The sequence below is a fragment of the Sitophilus oryzae genome, unplaced genomic scaffold, assembly GCF_002938485.1.
Source record: "Sitophilus oryzae breed Bouriz unplaced genomic scaffold, Soryzae_2.0 scaffold_815_pilon_pilon, whole genome shotgun sequence".
NCBI classification, from domain to species: Eukaryota; Metazoa; Arthropoda; class Insecta; order Coleoptera; family Curculionidae; genus Sitophilus; species Sitophilus oryzae.
In genome coordinates this window covers 7,228,476-7,245,703 of record NW_022147434.1, presented here as the reverse complement: position 1 = coordinate 7,245,703, position 17,228 = coordinate 7,228,476, and the positions used below count along the sequence as shown (strand labels likewise).

At 30.8% G+C, this 17,228-nt stretch overlaps 1 protein-coding gene across 2 annotated transcripts in view; it reads right to left on the bottom strand.

The window, feature by feature from the left end:
- LOC115889552 (growth factor receptor-bound protein 14-like) overlaps positions 1–17,228 on the bottom strand; it is a 637,553-nt gene that overhangs the window by 177,837 nt on the left and 442,488 nt on the right. For both annotated transcript variants that reach the window (XM_030909589.1, XM_030909590.1), the window contains one exon: positions 1,430–1,498. In XM_030909589.1, coding sequence (XP_030765449.1) covers positions 1,430–1,498 — 69 coding nt within the window. The remainder of the gene's footprint in view (positions 1–1,429; positions 1,499–17,228) is intronic.

Here is a 17,228-nt window from a genome sequence, read left to right as displayed (position 1 = left end):
ATTACCCAATTTTTCGGCCTAATTTTTGGCAACACAATCTATCAAGTAAAAAATTTTGCCTTGTTAGGTTAATTTTAAAACTTGAATGCATCACTGAAAAAAAATATAAGTAATTTTACAAAAGAAATATTGATACATTAGTATTTATAATAAGAAACTTGTAAAAATAAGATATTTTTTTACATAGTTTTACAAAAAAATGTAATTTTCCAAAACAGTTTATTAATATTAAATTAATATTCCTAAAATTATATTGTTTTCACAATGAGTTTTATGAGTTTTTAATTAAATTTAAATCAGAAATGCAATCTTGTGGTAAAATTGCATGTCTCTAGAGATATTCATAAAACTTGTATAAATTTACCATAATATACAGGGTGTCCCAGAAATAAGTGCAAGTATTTTAAGGGGTGGCAGGTGGCAGATCTAGATAAAAGAAACATATTTTCTCTTTATCGTTTTTCAAATAAGTCCAAAATAACGGAGTTGTTTTACTTTAAAAATTTAAAAAAAATGATTTTTTGCTAAAATTTTGAGAACCACTGGATCTTTTCTGGATTTTCTTTCTTATTTAATGTGATACCTACGATGCCATATTATCAAGAAATTATGTTTTTTAACTAAAAACCACTAAAAACTAAAAAAAATTTCAAAAAATTTTGAATTTTCAAAATTTTTTTTTCGCGAAAAAACCCCCACGTAAAGCGAAATTAGAACAATTTTGGGTGCATCATCAATGACACCATGCGTCGTCTTATGGAGTTTGTTGGTGGTCGTATTATGATGTGCAACGAAAGTTATTTTAATTTCCCTATAGGCGTGTTTCTGGGGTTGAACTATACTTACCAGTTAAAATACTTGCACTTATTTCTGGGACACCCTGTATTTAGTAAAAAATGACGCACGTGACTTCTTATGAAGCTGATGCGTATTAACACGTATTAAGTAATCGATTGAAAACGTAGTTAGAGGAAAGACGAAGAACATCTAAGAGGTTTTTTGAACAGGTGGGTAGTCTCAGTGCGTGGATGATTAGTGTTTTTATAATTTAAGGGTATAAGTATGTTTTATGAATTATGTTTATATGTAGCTTCTGTAAATGTAAAGTCAGCTCTCTTAGAAAACACAATCTCCATTTATTATAATTATTTGCATTTTAATTTTACCTATTTTTTATGTAAACATAATTATTCCATGATCTCTCTACAGGGTGGTCCGAACTGTATTCCGGAAACTTTGGCAGCATATGCTTTTATGCAGCATGAACCTTCAATGTTTTTTTATAGATATTTTGTTTTTAATTTTTATGACTTTTGTAATAAAAATTAAAAACATATAGAGCTATCAAAATAAATTTATCCAAACTCAGCGACCTATTGCAGATATATCTATAATTGAGAGTATAAAATAAATATATATTGGCACTTACCGCCTGATCTAACTTGTATCCAAGATCCTGAAGTATTTTATTTTTCTGTATATCTGGCAACTTTAAACGCTGAAACAAAGTGAAACACCAATTAGTTAAAGTTAAAAATCATTAAAAAACGTAAATCATTTTACAGCCGAAATTCCTGAGAACTATTATACAAGATTCTATAGAAATATTTTCAATAAAAAATAATTTTAATGCATTCGTAATTCCCATTAAAATGTCATTTACTTGATTTTTTTAAGTAATGAAATTGAGGTCATTTGAATATTAGTTTAAACATGATAAGGGAAATGCAAGTTGGAATTACCGAAATAATATTTTTATCCGGAAGCTATTAATTCGGAATGGTTTATTGGAGTAAGTATAATGGAAATTAATAAATCCGAATTACCATATTATATAAAGGTAAACATTACAATAGAACAACGAATACGTAATCAAATTAATCTACGACAATGTCTCATTATGACACATTTAACATTGTCATTTGGATGTCATTATGGCTTTCATAATAGCGCTAGTGCTATTATGAATTCATAATAACACGCAAATTTTAAAATAAGAAACAAGCAAAAAAAGGTACCTGAATATGTTTATTTATTGTAAACATTAATTTTAATATCAGTACAATTATTGGTTAAATTAATTCCATACGATGACAGGTGAGTTGAATTTTTAGAAAGTAAATTTATTTCCTGAGTACTTGAACTTGTTGAAGACCCATCATTGCCAGAAATGTTACCCAAAATATTACATGACACTTTTTTCTTATTTTCTTTGGAATTTTCTATATAGCTCTCTGCCACTGTGTTAGAGCGCCAACCACCATGTCTTTTAACAGTTAATAAATCCACTCCTGAATCTGCAAGCAACGACGCAGACGATCTACGGAAACAATGTCCAGTGTATTGTTGTGGATTAGGAAGACTTAGGAATAAAGCTATTTTATACGGCATTTTCCCTAAAGTATTAATGAAAACGGGTTGCTTAATACATTTTCCATTTCTGTACCCCACAAAAAATCGAGTATGCTCTGTGTTGCCTGGTCGCATAGCTATATATCTTCGAACCATTTCAACCATATTTATTCCTTCAACATTCCCTTTCGTTAAAAAATCTCGTGATATCTTTTTTTTCGTAAATGGAATAATGACATGAATGCATTGTCCTTCATCTTTAACATTGTGCAGCTGCAGATTTGTCAACTCGATACCGCCGGCAGGCTCCCGCAAGTCCCACTATCAATGAAACTTTTGTTGGGCACTCCAACAAATTTCTTAGTGTGTGTAAAAGCCTCCATAACAACAACAAGTCGAGAGTGTCACATCATTGATCACTGAGCGATTCCTTCCTGACAAATACAAGAGTTAGGCAAGGATGTGTCCTAGCTCCTCTCCTATTCAACATATTCATGGCAGCGCTCTCTATTATAGTGGACAACAATCTGCAGGAAAGAGGAATGGGTGTTAGATACATGTAGACGGCGGTCTGTTCAACATAAAAAGACTCAGGGCAAAAATACGTATAAAGCTCATCACAGAACTCCAATACGCTGATGATTGCGCTCTAGTTGCAAATACGTTACAGCAATTACAGGAAATGCTGAACACATATACCTGGGCATACGAGACTTTGGGCCTTAAACTGAACATCGATAAAACAAAAATCATGTGCACTTCCCCGGAAAATCATAACAGCGCTATAAAAATCGGAGAAGAACTAATGGAATATGTATCGGAATTTAATTACCTCGGCAGTTTGATTTCGGAAAAGGCAAATATCGATTCTGAAATTCAGCACAGAATCAGCAGCACCTCAAGAGCATTCTGGAAATTAAAAGACAGGGTTTTCTACAATCATGACTTGAGCACAAAAAACGAAACTTGCAGTGTATCGAGTAGTAATAAATAATCCCCACCATGTTATATGGAAGCGAAACCTGGGTGCCGTACCGCCGGCACAGGAGCGCATTAAACAAGTTGCAACAGAGACACCTTAGACAACTTTTAAGAATCAAATGGTACCACCATGTCTCAAACTTATCAGTCCTTAAAAAAGCAAGCTGCGAGAGCGCTGAAGTCATGATTATTAAATCTCGCTTAAGATGGGCTGGCCACGTATGCAGGATGCAAGAAAACCGCCTACCGAAATCTCTTCTTTACGGTGAACTTGTAGAGGATAAGAGGAAACCGGGTGGACAACTCAAAAGATACAAGGATGTTGTTCATGAAAAATTAAAGGGGATAAGTATGTAGCATAAGTGGGAGGAAGCAGCGCACAATAGAACGCAATGGAGTAGAATTGTAAATTCAGTTAATAACGACAACCAAAAAGTAAAGAGGCAACTAAGTAATGAGATTTTTGAATGTCCGGAGTGCGGAAGAGAGATAACATCACGTATCGGGCTTTTCAGTCACAGAGAAGCTCATGACAGGAAACGCCTTGCGTAACCATCTTTTGATGCGTGTCAAATACTCGTCAGCGAGTAATGGCAGTAGTAGTAGTAGTAAAAACTAGTTATATCTTCTATTCTTAAAATTCTCGATTTTTTTGACCGAAATCCTTCCGATTTTCTTTTTACAAATACAATTAAATGCTTACTAATATTTGTATTTTTCTTCACTGATATAATGAACGTAGCATGGAATAATATACCCAAAGTGATGAAGCCTTCCTATGTTTTGAAAGATTCAAAATATGCCAGGAGAACCTTTTCCTTACTACTATTCTTGATTCCTTTCCCTTTACACCAATCTTCAAGTTTTACATAGGCTTGCTCGTACGTTTGTCTTGATTTTTCGGGAAGTAGAGAATCGACAACGTTTTGCGCAATATGCCTTCAATATCCGAAGGGACACTTTCAGAATCAGAATCACCCATATTAATATTATTTTTTGCTTTTTGCTAAAACTGAACGTTTAACACAAAATTGAACATCAATAATTGAGTTGTCAAAGTCAAAGTGGAAACAATCAACAAGCACGTTTACCACGGCGTCGACTAGTATGGGCACCTGAGAATTTTGAATTTTTTATTTTTATGAGAATATCTCTGATATTTTAAATTAAATCAAATCTCTTTGAATCTCTTTGGTAGTCCCTCGATACGAACTTTTTAATGAAACTTGTGTAACTAACGTTACACGCGTTTCATTATGATGTTCGTATCGAACTTGTATCATTAAACTATAATGTACTCGATTACAATAATATTACCGATTTTTAGTAGATTTATAACAACAAAATAATTAATATGAGTATGCGAATACCTATATAAATCAATAAATGGAGCTTAATAATAATACATACATTCTGTTGCATCGCCGACCTGAATATAGAAAAACATAGGAAATTCCATGTAAATTTTAAAAATAACGACTAAGTTTCTCCCATTTTATTTTACTTGGAGAAATAGTCAAAAACATCGTACCACTGCAGGCTTGGCAACACCAAAAATTATTGGACGGGGGTAAAGAACGTAGGACAAATTTTATACACGTTTAATTATTAACAAGTATAGTTGTATTCATTTAAAACTTCCCAATATGGCGGACTTCAGTATGGGAGGCTTAAAAAACGAAAATCTCTAAACTGGAATCGACTGTACTTCAAATCGTTCAAATTGATAATCTGTGGTAAATCCAATTGAACTCTGACACTTGGCTGTCATTGACGTTTACGGTTCCTTTTTCTAAATATTTTCATTATTTTTTGAGTTTTTATTCACAAATTCTACTTGATTTTGTTCTTTTATTTAACCTGCAACCTGCAGTACTAATTATATAGTTATAAATAATCTTTTCACCGATCAAGAATTGACGAATAGGCTGGAAGATATTCAAAATGTGTAAAACGCTTAAAAACATCTTAGAAAACATTACCTCGTTCACAAATTCGTGAAAATAAATTAGTCCAGATGTTTGTAAAAAGGTCTCTAATTATTTTGAGAAGTTTCCTCGTATCAGTAATTTTCAGGTTTGTAATATGTACTATATGATAATAAATAGATTACAACTTATATTTCAGGAAACAGCGCGGGCATTACAGATTGTTGTAAATCAGTTTTAAAATATAAAGAAGGTTTAAAACAGGTTTAAATGTTGAGTTAGTAGAGAAGACCTAAATAAGGTAATGTTGGTAATGGGACCAAACATCAAATAACACTTGAAATATATAATTATTATGTACAATAATTGTAAGTAGTTTTTATGAATCTGTTTGATATCTATTGCATTGTTTTTATATTTCTTGAAATATATATTTTTTTTTACTTTACAGGATACACAAAGAATAATAAAAAATACAGTGACTCACTAAAAGCACTTAAGGTTTGTAATAGATGTAGTTAGAATATCAAACACCAAACCAAACCAAAAATTATGTTTTATTTTACTGGTATTCCTCACATTTGAAGGGAAAGTCATTTCATAAATAAGCAGGACATTGTATAGTACACTCTATATTAATAATTGTTTTTTATCCTATATTTGTTAGTTAACGCATCACTTACTAGGTATAAAATTTAGTACTGATTAACCTATAGTTGTGGTTGTGATATATTCTGATGTGTTTCTGGCAATTTAAAATAAGTTAATATTTAAACAAACATTACTGGCTTCCCTGACAGGAGTGTGGACACAAATTTAATAAAGGTATAATGTGGATAATGTTCTGATTATTACAGTTTGCATGGATGTTTTTGTATGTTGTTATTTTTAATAAAGTATATTTAATGAGTTTTTGAGTATTTCTTTTTCCTTCAGAGGATTGTTTTCTAATCTTTATATATTATAAATTTTCATAAATTATATCTACAAAATTTATTACCTTATAATTTTTTGCTAAATACTTTGTAGTTGATACAGTTTAACAGTATATAAAAGAACTATTTAAATAAGATTTTTGAAAATATGTATATAGCTGTTTTTGCACACTTCAATTCAATTTGTGATTAACTGTACTGAAATAAAAACAAATTAAGAGAAATGGGGTGATCTATCAACTATAACATGAAAAGCATCATCCTATTTCCAAGTCTTCTATTAATTTCACTTATTAAACAACTATAATTATTCAATAATCTTGATAATTCTAGGAACTCTCAGATATCGTCAAAACATGAAAACAAAAATTTACTTCCTATAGTTCTTACGTCCCTTTAACTGAAATATAAGAAACAGGGGAGTTAATATTCTCACTGAGAAAGTTTATAAAATACCTTTAAGTAAAATCTCTTCGGATCTGCGGTAAAATACCTTTATTCTTATTAAATAATTTCAATAATCTATGTTTTTATAGAGATAACTCTCAGAGTTGTCTCTGGTTTTTATTTATGACAACCACCTAATAACCTAGCTTCAACGTCAACTTGACAATCCTGAAAAATATTATTGTTAACCAAAGAGCAAATCAATTTCTGAATTCGCTAACGCCAACTTATTTTTCATTAAAAAAAAATTACCAATTTTCGTAACTAGGTCGGCCATATTGAGGAACTTTTAAAAGAATAGTACTATACTTAACTTTATGAATTGTTTAGTGTTTAATAAAGAAATTTTCTTTTGAATCAGTGTGTTTAAGCTTTCAGGCAATATAATAATAATTATATATTTATTGAAGTTTGTATATATACAATGCAACAAATTTATACAGATGAGTTTAAAAAACATTATCATACAAAAAAACAACAATATAATCTTACAAACTACAAAAAGGCTGGAAAAACAACAGTTGCTGATCAAGTTCCAGCCTCAAAGTTAAAAAAAAGTAATATAAAAAATAATAATTTAAATATAATAAAAACAAAACAACTAAAGGCAATCTAAAATTTCCCACAAAAATCAGATAGAAAACAGCACCTACACGCAACATGCAACCTAATCAATATTCAGAAAATATTTTTCTGGCTTTTATCTTAAATTCACCCAAAGAGGAGTTCTTACACTTAACATCTAAATTGTTGTACATACTATAAATATTAAATGTAAAAAATCGTTCAAACAATGCAGATCGGTGCGGAGTGGGTGAAATGAGACCCCTGTGCCTTAAATTCAAATTGTGAATATCAGTACGAAACTGTATTTTTTCATAAAGGTAAGGTGGACTTTTATTTATTATAATTGAATGGAACAGAGTCAGAGAATGCAGTCTACGCCTAGTTGCCATGTTCATCCATTTTGCCTCTTTAAGTTTATGAGATATTCTATCATATTTCCGAATACCACATATATAACGCAAACAAGATTTCTGAACTTTTTCTATTCTGGCGGTATCTCTAACGTCTAAACAAGGCCCATACAATACATCACAATAATTAAAATGACTAAGAACTAATGTATCGGTAATTTTTATTTTAGTTGGTATATCAAGTATTTTACGATGGGGATAAAGCATCTTAAGGTTACAATATGCTCTCTGAAGTAGCTTTGCAGTATGTTTTTTAAATCTAAGATCCACATCCAGTTCAACTCCCAGATTCTTAGCACACGACACAGCACTTAATTCTTTATTGTCAACCATTATCTTTAATTTACTTTGTACTTCTTGGCGTTTATAACCAAAAATTAACACTGAAGATTTATTAGGATTAATAATTAAGTCATGTTTACTGGAAGCTTTAACCAATTTATCTATATCACTATTTAAGACTTTATTAGCATTATCTATATAAGCTGTAAATTTTTTTTTTTCGAAAAACTACTGTGTTTATAGCCAATTGGAAACAAGTTGAAGCCACAACATAGTCATATCAATTCTATCAACTTGGTGATGATGAATTTGTCGCGTTGCACAATTTGATTACCAATATTGATAAGATCATATTGATTAGATCAAACATTTGATTTACTGACAACAAAAGACCGTTCTCGGTTATGTGTGCTCAAATCAATTAGCTAAATATTCCATCTAAACAGCATGAGAATAGCACAATCCCATGTTTCCTTTATAAGTATAGAATAACAACAAAGGTTGGAGCTTACGAGTCAAATTAAAAATCATTAATATCAATTAAAAAAATACATTTATAAGTTGGTAGTTTTATATTCCCAACGGAACTTCTATATCTTCTTCTATGCGTTTTTGGAAGAATGTCAACATCATATTACCCAGAGCGTACAAAACAATTGAACAAAATAGTATATGCGAGATAAAAAATATTTAATATTCTACTACTAGATATAAAAAATAAAATATACAAAAAAAAATTCAAAAGTTTTGTTAGAAAATAGTTAATAGAAACATCTGAAGTACTGTAGTAATTGGTACAGTACTACAGGTAGTATGGTTGATGTGTTGGATGGGCTTCATACTTATCCATATCATGAGATCATCAAATACATGCTGGATTATTTAAATTATATATTTTTGCCATTTATAGGGCATTGATTTTGCTTGGCCATTTCATCTGTCTTTTCGTTACCCTTGTAATCCTCGTGCCTTGGTACTCCAGCGAAGGATAGTAATTAGCAATTAGATAGTAATTACAAGACGAAAACCTTATACTTTTGTACCTTATACAATAATTTTAATTTCTTACATTATAACCAATTCAGTTTGACAAAACAATTATAACCTGTTTCAGTTTGACAAAATTTACACTGTACTTTACAAAATTTACATGTATTTACACTACTGTCAAATCGTACATGCTCTATAATGCAATATTTAGATCGCGCCAAACGAGAGGAGGTGGAATACTAATATATCTTAAACATGGAATAGAATATAAAGAAAAAATAAACAGCACCATAAATAAAATAGAAATAATAACAATCGAACTAGTACAAGAAAAAATAACAATCACCCTTATATATAAGCCTCCTCATGTTGATTTTACGAAATTAGAAAACAATTTGATTAATAATATTGTAAATAAGAAGAAGTCATATCATCATGGAAGATTTCAATATAAATATAATGGGAAAAAATACTCTGATTGACAACTACTACAACATATATCGAGAACGAAATTACAAAATCCTGAATAAAAAGTAAACATGCGCATACACTCGTTATAATGAACATTCTAACAACTCCATACTTGATCATGTTATCACAAATATTAAAGATAAGTCCATTAAAATGAACATTATCTCCTCTAATATATCTGATCACAATTTAATTAAAGTAACACTAGAATCAAAATTAACCAAAGGACCTACATATACACAATTTGAAATAATAAAACGAAATATTCAAAAAATAAACAAAATGATCTCCGAACTAAAGACCGATAAAATCAAATTTTATGAAGAACTGTCAAAAACTATAGAAAAAATTCTAGACCGAAATATAAACATTATTATAATAAAAAGAAAAGATGATTGTCCATGGATAACTCAAAATATTATAAAAGAAATAAGAAAGAGAAATAAACTTTATAAGAAACACCGAAAACACCCAAATAACGAACTTCTAAAAATAAGATATATCGAACAAAAACAATATACATTAGCCCTTATAAAAATGACGAAAAAAGAATATTTCAGAAGAAAATTTAATGAAAATAAAAATGACAGCAGAAAAACTTGGGAATTCATTAATAAGCAAATACACCCCAATAAAAACGTCAATACTATTAAAGAAATTACTAAAAATGATGGAATAAATAGTACTGATCCAAAAGTTATAGCAAATGAATTAAATAACTATTTTACTACAGTAGGGCAAATGTTAGTTGAAGAACAAATATTAAAAAGCAAAGGAATACCTAAAACAACAACTACTAAGAAAACTTACGACAAATGCTACATTAAACAAATAAAAGAAGAAGAAATGGAACAAATTATTAATGAACTAAAACGAAACAAAGCACCAGGATTTGATAAAATAACAAATAATATACTCAAAGATAACAAGAAAACTTTAATACCAATACTCCTAAAACTAACAAATGACATATTAAATTCAGAAATATACCCACAATAACTAAAACAATCCACAATAATCCCTATATACAAAAAAAGCAAAAAGAACGAAACACAAAATTACAGACCAATTACTTTATTATCAGCATTGAACAAAATACTAGAAAAATGTTTACATAATAGAATGTCAGAACACGCAACACAAAATAAAATAATAAATGCAGCAAAATATGCTTTCCAGAAAAATTCAGGCACGAGCTCAGCTGTATATGACTTGATTGAAAACATAAAAAAATGCATAGAAAAGAAACATATGGTCGTTACAGTATTTTTTGATATGAAAAAAGCATTCGATACTGTCAGTAAAGAAAAACTCTTGGAGAAACTCATTTCATATGGATTTGGTAATTACATCAACTTAGTAAAAAGTTATTTGAATAACAGACCCCAGAAAACAAAAGTCGGAAACATAGAAAGCAATAGTAGTATAGCTCCATATGGCCTACCACAAGGCGGCAACTTGCCACCATTACTATACATTCTATCTGTGATTCTATATACTAACGATTTATTTGAACAAAATTTTTTTGGTAGAATGTTTGCGTATGCTGACGATTTATGTATGGTATATTCTGAAGGATTACAACAATTTACAAGTGAACCTAAATAATGACCTGAAGAAATTTGAAATGTGGTGCTTCAACTATTCACTAACTATAAATGAATCCAAAACAGAATTTATAAGATTTAATACAAAAAAGCAAACAAAAGACTTAAATATAACTCTAAACGAGCAAAAAATAAAAGAAATACCTGAAGTCAATTACCTCGGCATTAAAATCCACAACAATTTAAAATGGGACACATATAAATAGTTTAAAAAAAGAAAACGCCAGAACAATTGCCACACTCCTGAAACTTAAAAACATAATACCACCAAATATGAAGAAACCAATATATCATGCATTATTTTCATCAAGGAATATATATTTAATTAATACGTGGAGTAATACAACAGAAAAAAACTTAAACATGCTACAAAGACAACAAAATAAAATACTAAAATTATTATTTAACCTAGATAAACTAACACCAACAGAAGAAGTATACCAAAAAACAAAAGAACTAAACATAAGATAATTAATAAAATATCATAATATATTACTTCTACACAAAATCAAAAATAAATTAATAAAAACAAATATTTCTCTAAAAACTAACAAACAAATACACACTTACGAAACTAGAAGAAAATCAGACATCAGAACAGCCAAGAAAACTCAAAAAAAACTTTCACAACAACTAACAACAGAAACTACCACAATATATAATATGTTACCAAAAGAATTAACACAATTAAATTATAAAAATTTTAAGAAAAAAATTAAAAACATGATATTTGAGAAGAGCGTATAAACGTAGACGACATAGACCAATTTATAAAAAAAAAGAACAATGCCTTCGATACCACCTGCCCAGGGAGAGTCTTAAAAGTCTTCAAACTGTAGCAGATGAAGAAGGACGCAACCAACAACTGCCACGAAGATAAAGATTAACAATATAATTGAATTGTATATATTTAACAGGTGTATATATTTTAATTAATAAACGGTTTATATATAAAAAATAAACTACTTTGAAATTAAAATGACAGACACATCTATCACAAGGATTTTGTCGTTGGACAGACTATAGCTTTACATTAAGTCTATGCTGTAATAAAAAATATATAATTTAAATAATTCAGGATGTATTTGATGATACTAGAACACTGATGCCTAGAACACTTCTGCGCCAAAAACAGTCACGAGAATAGCCAAAGGACAATGGGTGGCTAACTCTGTAGGATGGAGAAACTCACTAGGGCAGAGACAGGCGAAAAAGTTCATAGTAGAACATTTGCTAAAATTCACGGCAGACCTGATAAGCAAAGATAGAAAGACGTTAAAGCTGTAGTGGGTCTACTAACAGGGCATTGTAAGCTGAATAAGCATCTAAAGCTAAAGGGTGACGGGCGATTTGCAGGTTCTGTCAACCGGAAGAAGAAACGACAGAACACATTTAATGTCGGTGCGACAGCTTGACAAATGTGCGGTTCTCTGTAATAGGCAATGATAGACCATTGACAGAAAACTATATGGAGGGTTCAGTCTCCAAGTTGCCAGACTTTTTAAAAAGGATAGGACTGGAGAATGTAGCGTAAGGAGCAGAAGAGGACCACCACAGATCTGAAAAGGCCGCACTGGATCAGGCCGATATCCACCTCGAGGTATGTGATCTAATCCTCCGCTATTTTGCTTTTAATTAATTATTCTTTCTTTGCCAATGTCTGAATGTGGACAGGAAGGATTTAGACTACGGGATCGCCAAACCCTATTTTTGATTTAAGACGACATCATTGCCAAAAAATCAGAAAATGTTCAAGAAGTTATTCCTTTCGAGTCTAACACTTCTATTGTCACTGAGTATATTAAATTTTGTTATAATTACATTGGAAAAAAAGCGCTAAGTAGAACCGAGGTAATAGCATAATAAAATTTGACGTCGCCATCATTTCCTTTTATATTCGTTTCTATGGAATTGTTCGGTGATTATTAATTGAAAGCGTGTTGGAAGAATTATTGCACAGTGATAAAAAAAACAACGATTAAAATAGAAATTTCTAAATATTAACAATAGCTAATAAATTACTATACTATAAAACAAAACTATAAAAAAATGTTAATTAATAATACTCATACAAGATTAAACCGCCCTATTATTGTAATTAACCCATTATTGTAATTGTCCTTTATTATTTCAAGGTATTCTAATGGTAATTGTCGCTGATAATGCAATGTCTTTAAGAATTACGTGATTAAATAAAATTTTCCAGATATATGTTGTATTCTATGATATTACCAAAATTAGAATACAGATTTCCTTGGAAACTATATTAATTAATCTGCTAAGAAATTAAATCTGATCACAAAATACTAATCTATAAATATCTGCATTTCTCAAAATTGCAAGAAAGAAAACTAATAGCTATTCTGATAGACATTCTAATAAAAAACACAACACTGGAAATAGTAGAAGAATATACCGGGTGCGTCTCAAAAGTGGCTCACCCCTATAACTTTTTCATTTTATCAGATACAAAAACTAGATTTGGCATGTTAGTATATGGCATAAATTAGGATTGATTGACCTATTCAATTGTTTTTGGTCACTTCCTGTTTTACCGGAAATGACTACAACTTTTGATTTTTAAATGGCACCCTCGGCATTTTTTTGCTTTATTCGATAGAAAATGACATTCTGAATAGAATAACATATCATATTTCAACTTTTGACATTCTCGCTTAATAAAAAATCGTATTTTAAAATTCAACCTAGAGTGCCATGGCTATGTTAAAAACACTAATTCTTAATGTTTTAGTGTTTTGTCCTGACCAGTTAGAAAATGCACAAATCGTATTTTTAATCATATCTCAATTTTTTCAAATGGAATTTGCAATAGTATATTTGCATTAGCATATTTCGAAAAAGCATTTTTTTACGAATAATTTGATACCACACACTTGGTATTTCGGGTCAAATTGTCGTTACGAACCGCAAGGTAAAATTTCAAATAAATCATATGCGAAAATGTCAGAAGTTGACATATGATATGTCATTCTATTCAGAGTGTTATTTTCTACCAAATAAAGTAAAAAAATACCGAGGGTGGCATTTAAAAATTCAAAGTTGTAGTTATTTCCGGTAAAACAGGAAGTGACCGAAAACAATTGAATACGTCTATCAATCCTATTTTATGTCATTTACTGACAAACCAAATCTCGTGTTTTTAACTGAAGAAATAAGAAAGTTATAGGGGTGAGCCACTTTTGAGACGCACCCGGTATAGGAATACACAGCTCGGGATCTCTACTACCAGAAATCGACAGAAGAAATAAGTTAGCATGGAGTACTTATGGAGGATGGAAGAAACTTAGTCATATTCAAATCTAGAATGCCACTCCATCTAAAGAAGAAAACACTCAACCAATGTGTACTACTAGTCATGACGACCTATGCATGCGAGAAACCTCTGGACACTTAAAATGGACACCATAAGAAAACTGCAGGTCGCACAACGCTCAATGGATCGAAATATGCTGGGAATAACCAAGAGAGACCGTAAAAGAATATAGTGGATACGACAAAAGACGGTAATAGATGTCATCCATAGAGTCAAATCCCTCAAATGGCAATGGGCAGGACACCTGACAAAAAGAACGGACAACAGATGTACCACAAAAATTATAACATAGTACCCACGAGGAATTATGAGACCTAGAAGAAGACCGAACCTGAGATGGGACCAAAGACATTATAAAGATAGACGGAACATCTCATTCATAAATACTCGTTGGTAGTGTATCAAACATTCCAATGTGTCAAACAAGGACAGAAGAGAGAGAGAAGTCTAAAATTTCCGACCCCGGCAACTAGGCGCATTTGGATTGTTCTAATGGCGTATCGTTTTTTGGAACGAATTTAATTAGTAAAGTAAAAGTAAAGTAATTAGTAAAATTTTTACTCCATATTAATATACTACATTAACACTTTTTCGTCAGATGAGTTTTTTATAAGGTCTAATATAAAAATACAATTAATATCCCACATATACTTATGTTGAAACGTTAGTAGTTTTCGAAAATCACTCCAACGTCGATTTTCAATTTAAACTTTCAGTTACTTCTATATAAACTTTCAGTTACTTTTGAATATTTACAGGGTGACTCAGGCTTCCGAAACAGTTCTATATTAGGTTTGTAGTTGGTGACTTTTCTTTCTATTAGGGTTTCCTATACCTACCTATCTAGCTCAGATTTTGAATAAAGAGCAATTTTTCAATAAAATGACAACCGAGAGTGTCGTGATGGCAATTTTCTAGTGACAGTTAGTATGTTCTAGTGACAGTTTATGTTATGTATATGGTCTAGTGACAGTTAGTATGTAAGTTTATGGACTTTATTTTAATTTATACTAGTTTACTTTTATTTAATTTACCTACAATAGTTTAATAAATACTATTTATTAAATATGTATTTATTATTTTATCAAGAAAAACGAAGAAGTAGTTCCTTGATTTATTTTACGATGACTTGTAGATATATGGATTTATTATAAAAAGGCCAATTACGGCAAATTCATTTTCTTCACTTCCATCGACAGATTTCTGTGTAATAGGTTTTTTATAAACCACACAACCAGCTCTGCGAAATAGGACAAGTAGTTTTTCAAAGGAACTCTTAGCAGAAAGATTCCTATTTGGATATCTTTGAGCATAAGCCCTTGAAGCAATTTTCCTCACAAAATAAAATCAATAGTAACATATCCATTCGATCCGCCAGCAGATACCGCTTTATTTTTCTTGATAAAATAATGAACACTTACTTATTAAACTATTGTAGGTAAATTTAAGTAAACTGTCATAAATCATAATAATAGTGTCCATAAACTAATGTCGGTTTTGAAAATAGTTACAACTGTCACTAGAAAATTGCCATGGCGACACCAGCCATCTTGATTGCCATTTTATTGAAAAATCACTTTTTATTCAAAATCTGAGCTAGATAGGTATAGGAAACCCTAATATAGTTTGAAAGAGTATTTTAATCTGATTTTAAATCGATTTATTTAAAAAAATACAGTGTGTTGTATTCGAAATAACGAAGTTTTTGTATAAAATAAATTTTGCTAGACCAGCAATTTTTGGTACCCCTGTATAAATTTAAGGTAAAGTTTATTTCTACACCTTTAAATTCATCACTGAAATTAATTCTGAAAAGTAATGTACAGGATGTTAATAATCTATTCCATTGTAGAAATAATATTGCATATTTAAATATCTTTAAATATCTCAATAACCAAAGATTTTAAACATATTTAACCCTTATAATAAATGCCTTTTTTTGAGCCCAGGAATCCAAAAATGAATCCGAAAATGTGTTCCATAAGAAAAAAACATAACATCGGTATGGATCTTAGTTCTGAAAAACCCTGTATATTTCGAAATAATTTTAAATTGTGCACATTGCCTTCCCACATATACCCATAAAATATTTTGTTTCTATATCTTTCCGTTTTCGTATAATCAACCGAGGCGAATGAGGTATACATCACTCTGTATACATCTTTAAAAAAAGCCCACTAAGATTTGAGCCATTTCCGATGCCTGTTGTTTGACAGTGGCCGGCCGTAGCGCAAGCAGTAGTGTGTCGATCTGCGGTGCGAGAGATAGGATGGTACTAGGTTCGATCCTCAGTCAGTACGGTCGCTTTATTTATTTAAATAAAAATATTGATTTATTTGAATAGAGCGACCAGCGAGCCGCCACCTCAAGGAAGGCAATGGCAAACCATCTTGAGTATATTTGCCTTGTACAACCTCTCAAATAGTGCCGTTCGGATTCGGCGATAACTGTAGATCCCGTGTATTTGTGAAACACTGGTGACACACATCACAAGTACATGCGAGAGGTAGCCGACGCGACGCTCTGTATAGAGTATGGCACTGAAGAAGAAGATGTTGTTTGTCAGTTGGTTGAGTGAATAGATAGTAAGGCATATTGTAAAATTTGGAGAAAAATAATGAGTATGGAGCAATCATAAGACATTTTCCTTTGTATTTTTCTAAGCCTATGGCACAAAGACTAGTTGAAAGGTGTGTAATGCACCACACTACAATAAGATTACAGTAATAACAATATCTACAATAAGATTTTGTGTCCGACATAGAGTTTCCATTAGAGATGAGCAAAACTGCGATTCTCCAATCGCAACTGAAACTGCAATTGCGATTTTTAAATCGCTGCGACTGTAACCTGCGATTTCGATTTTAATATTTAAATATTGTACTAGGTCTATAATTGTGTGTGTATATACCAGCTTAACAGTT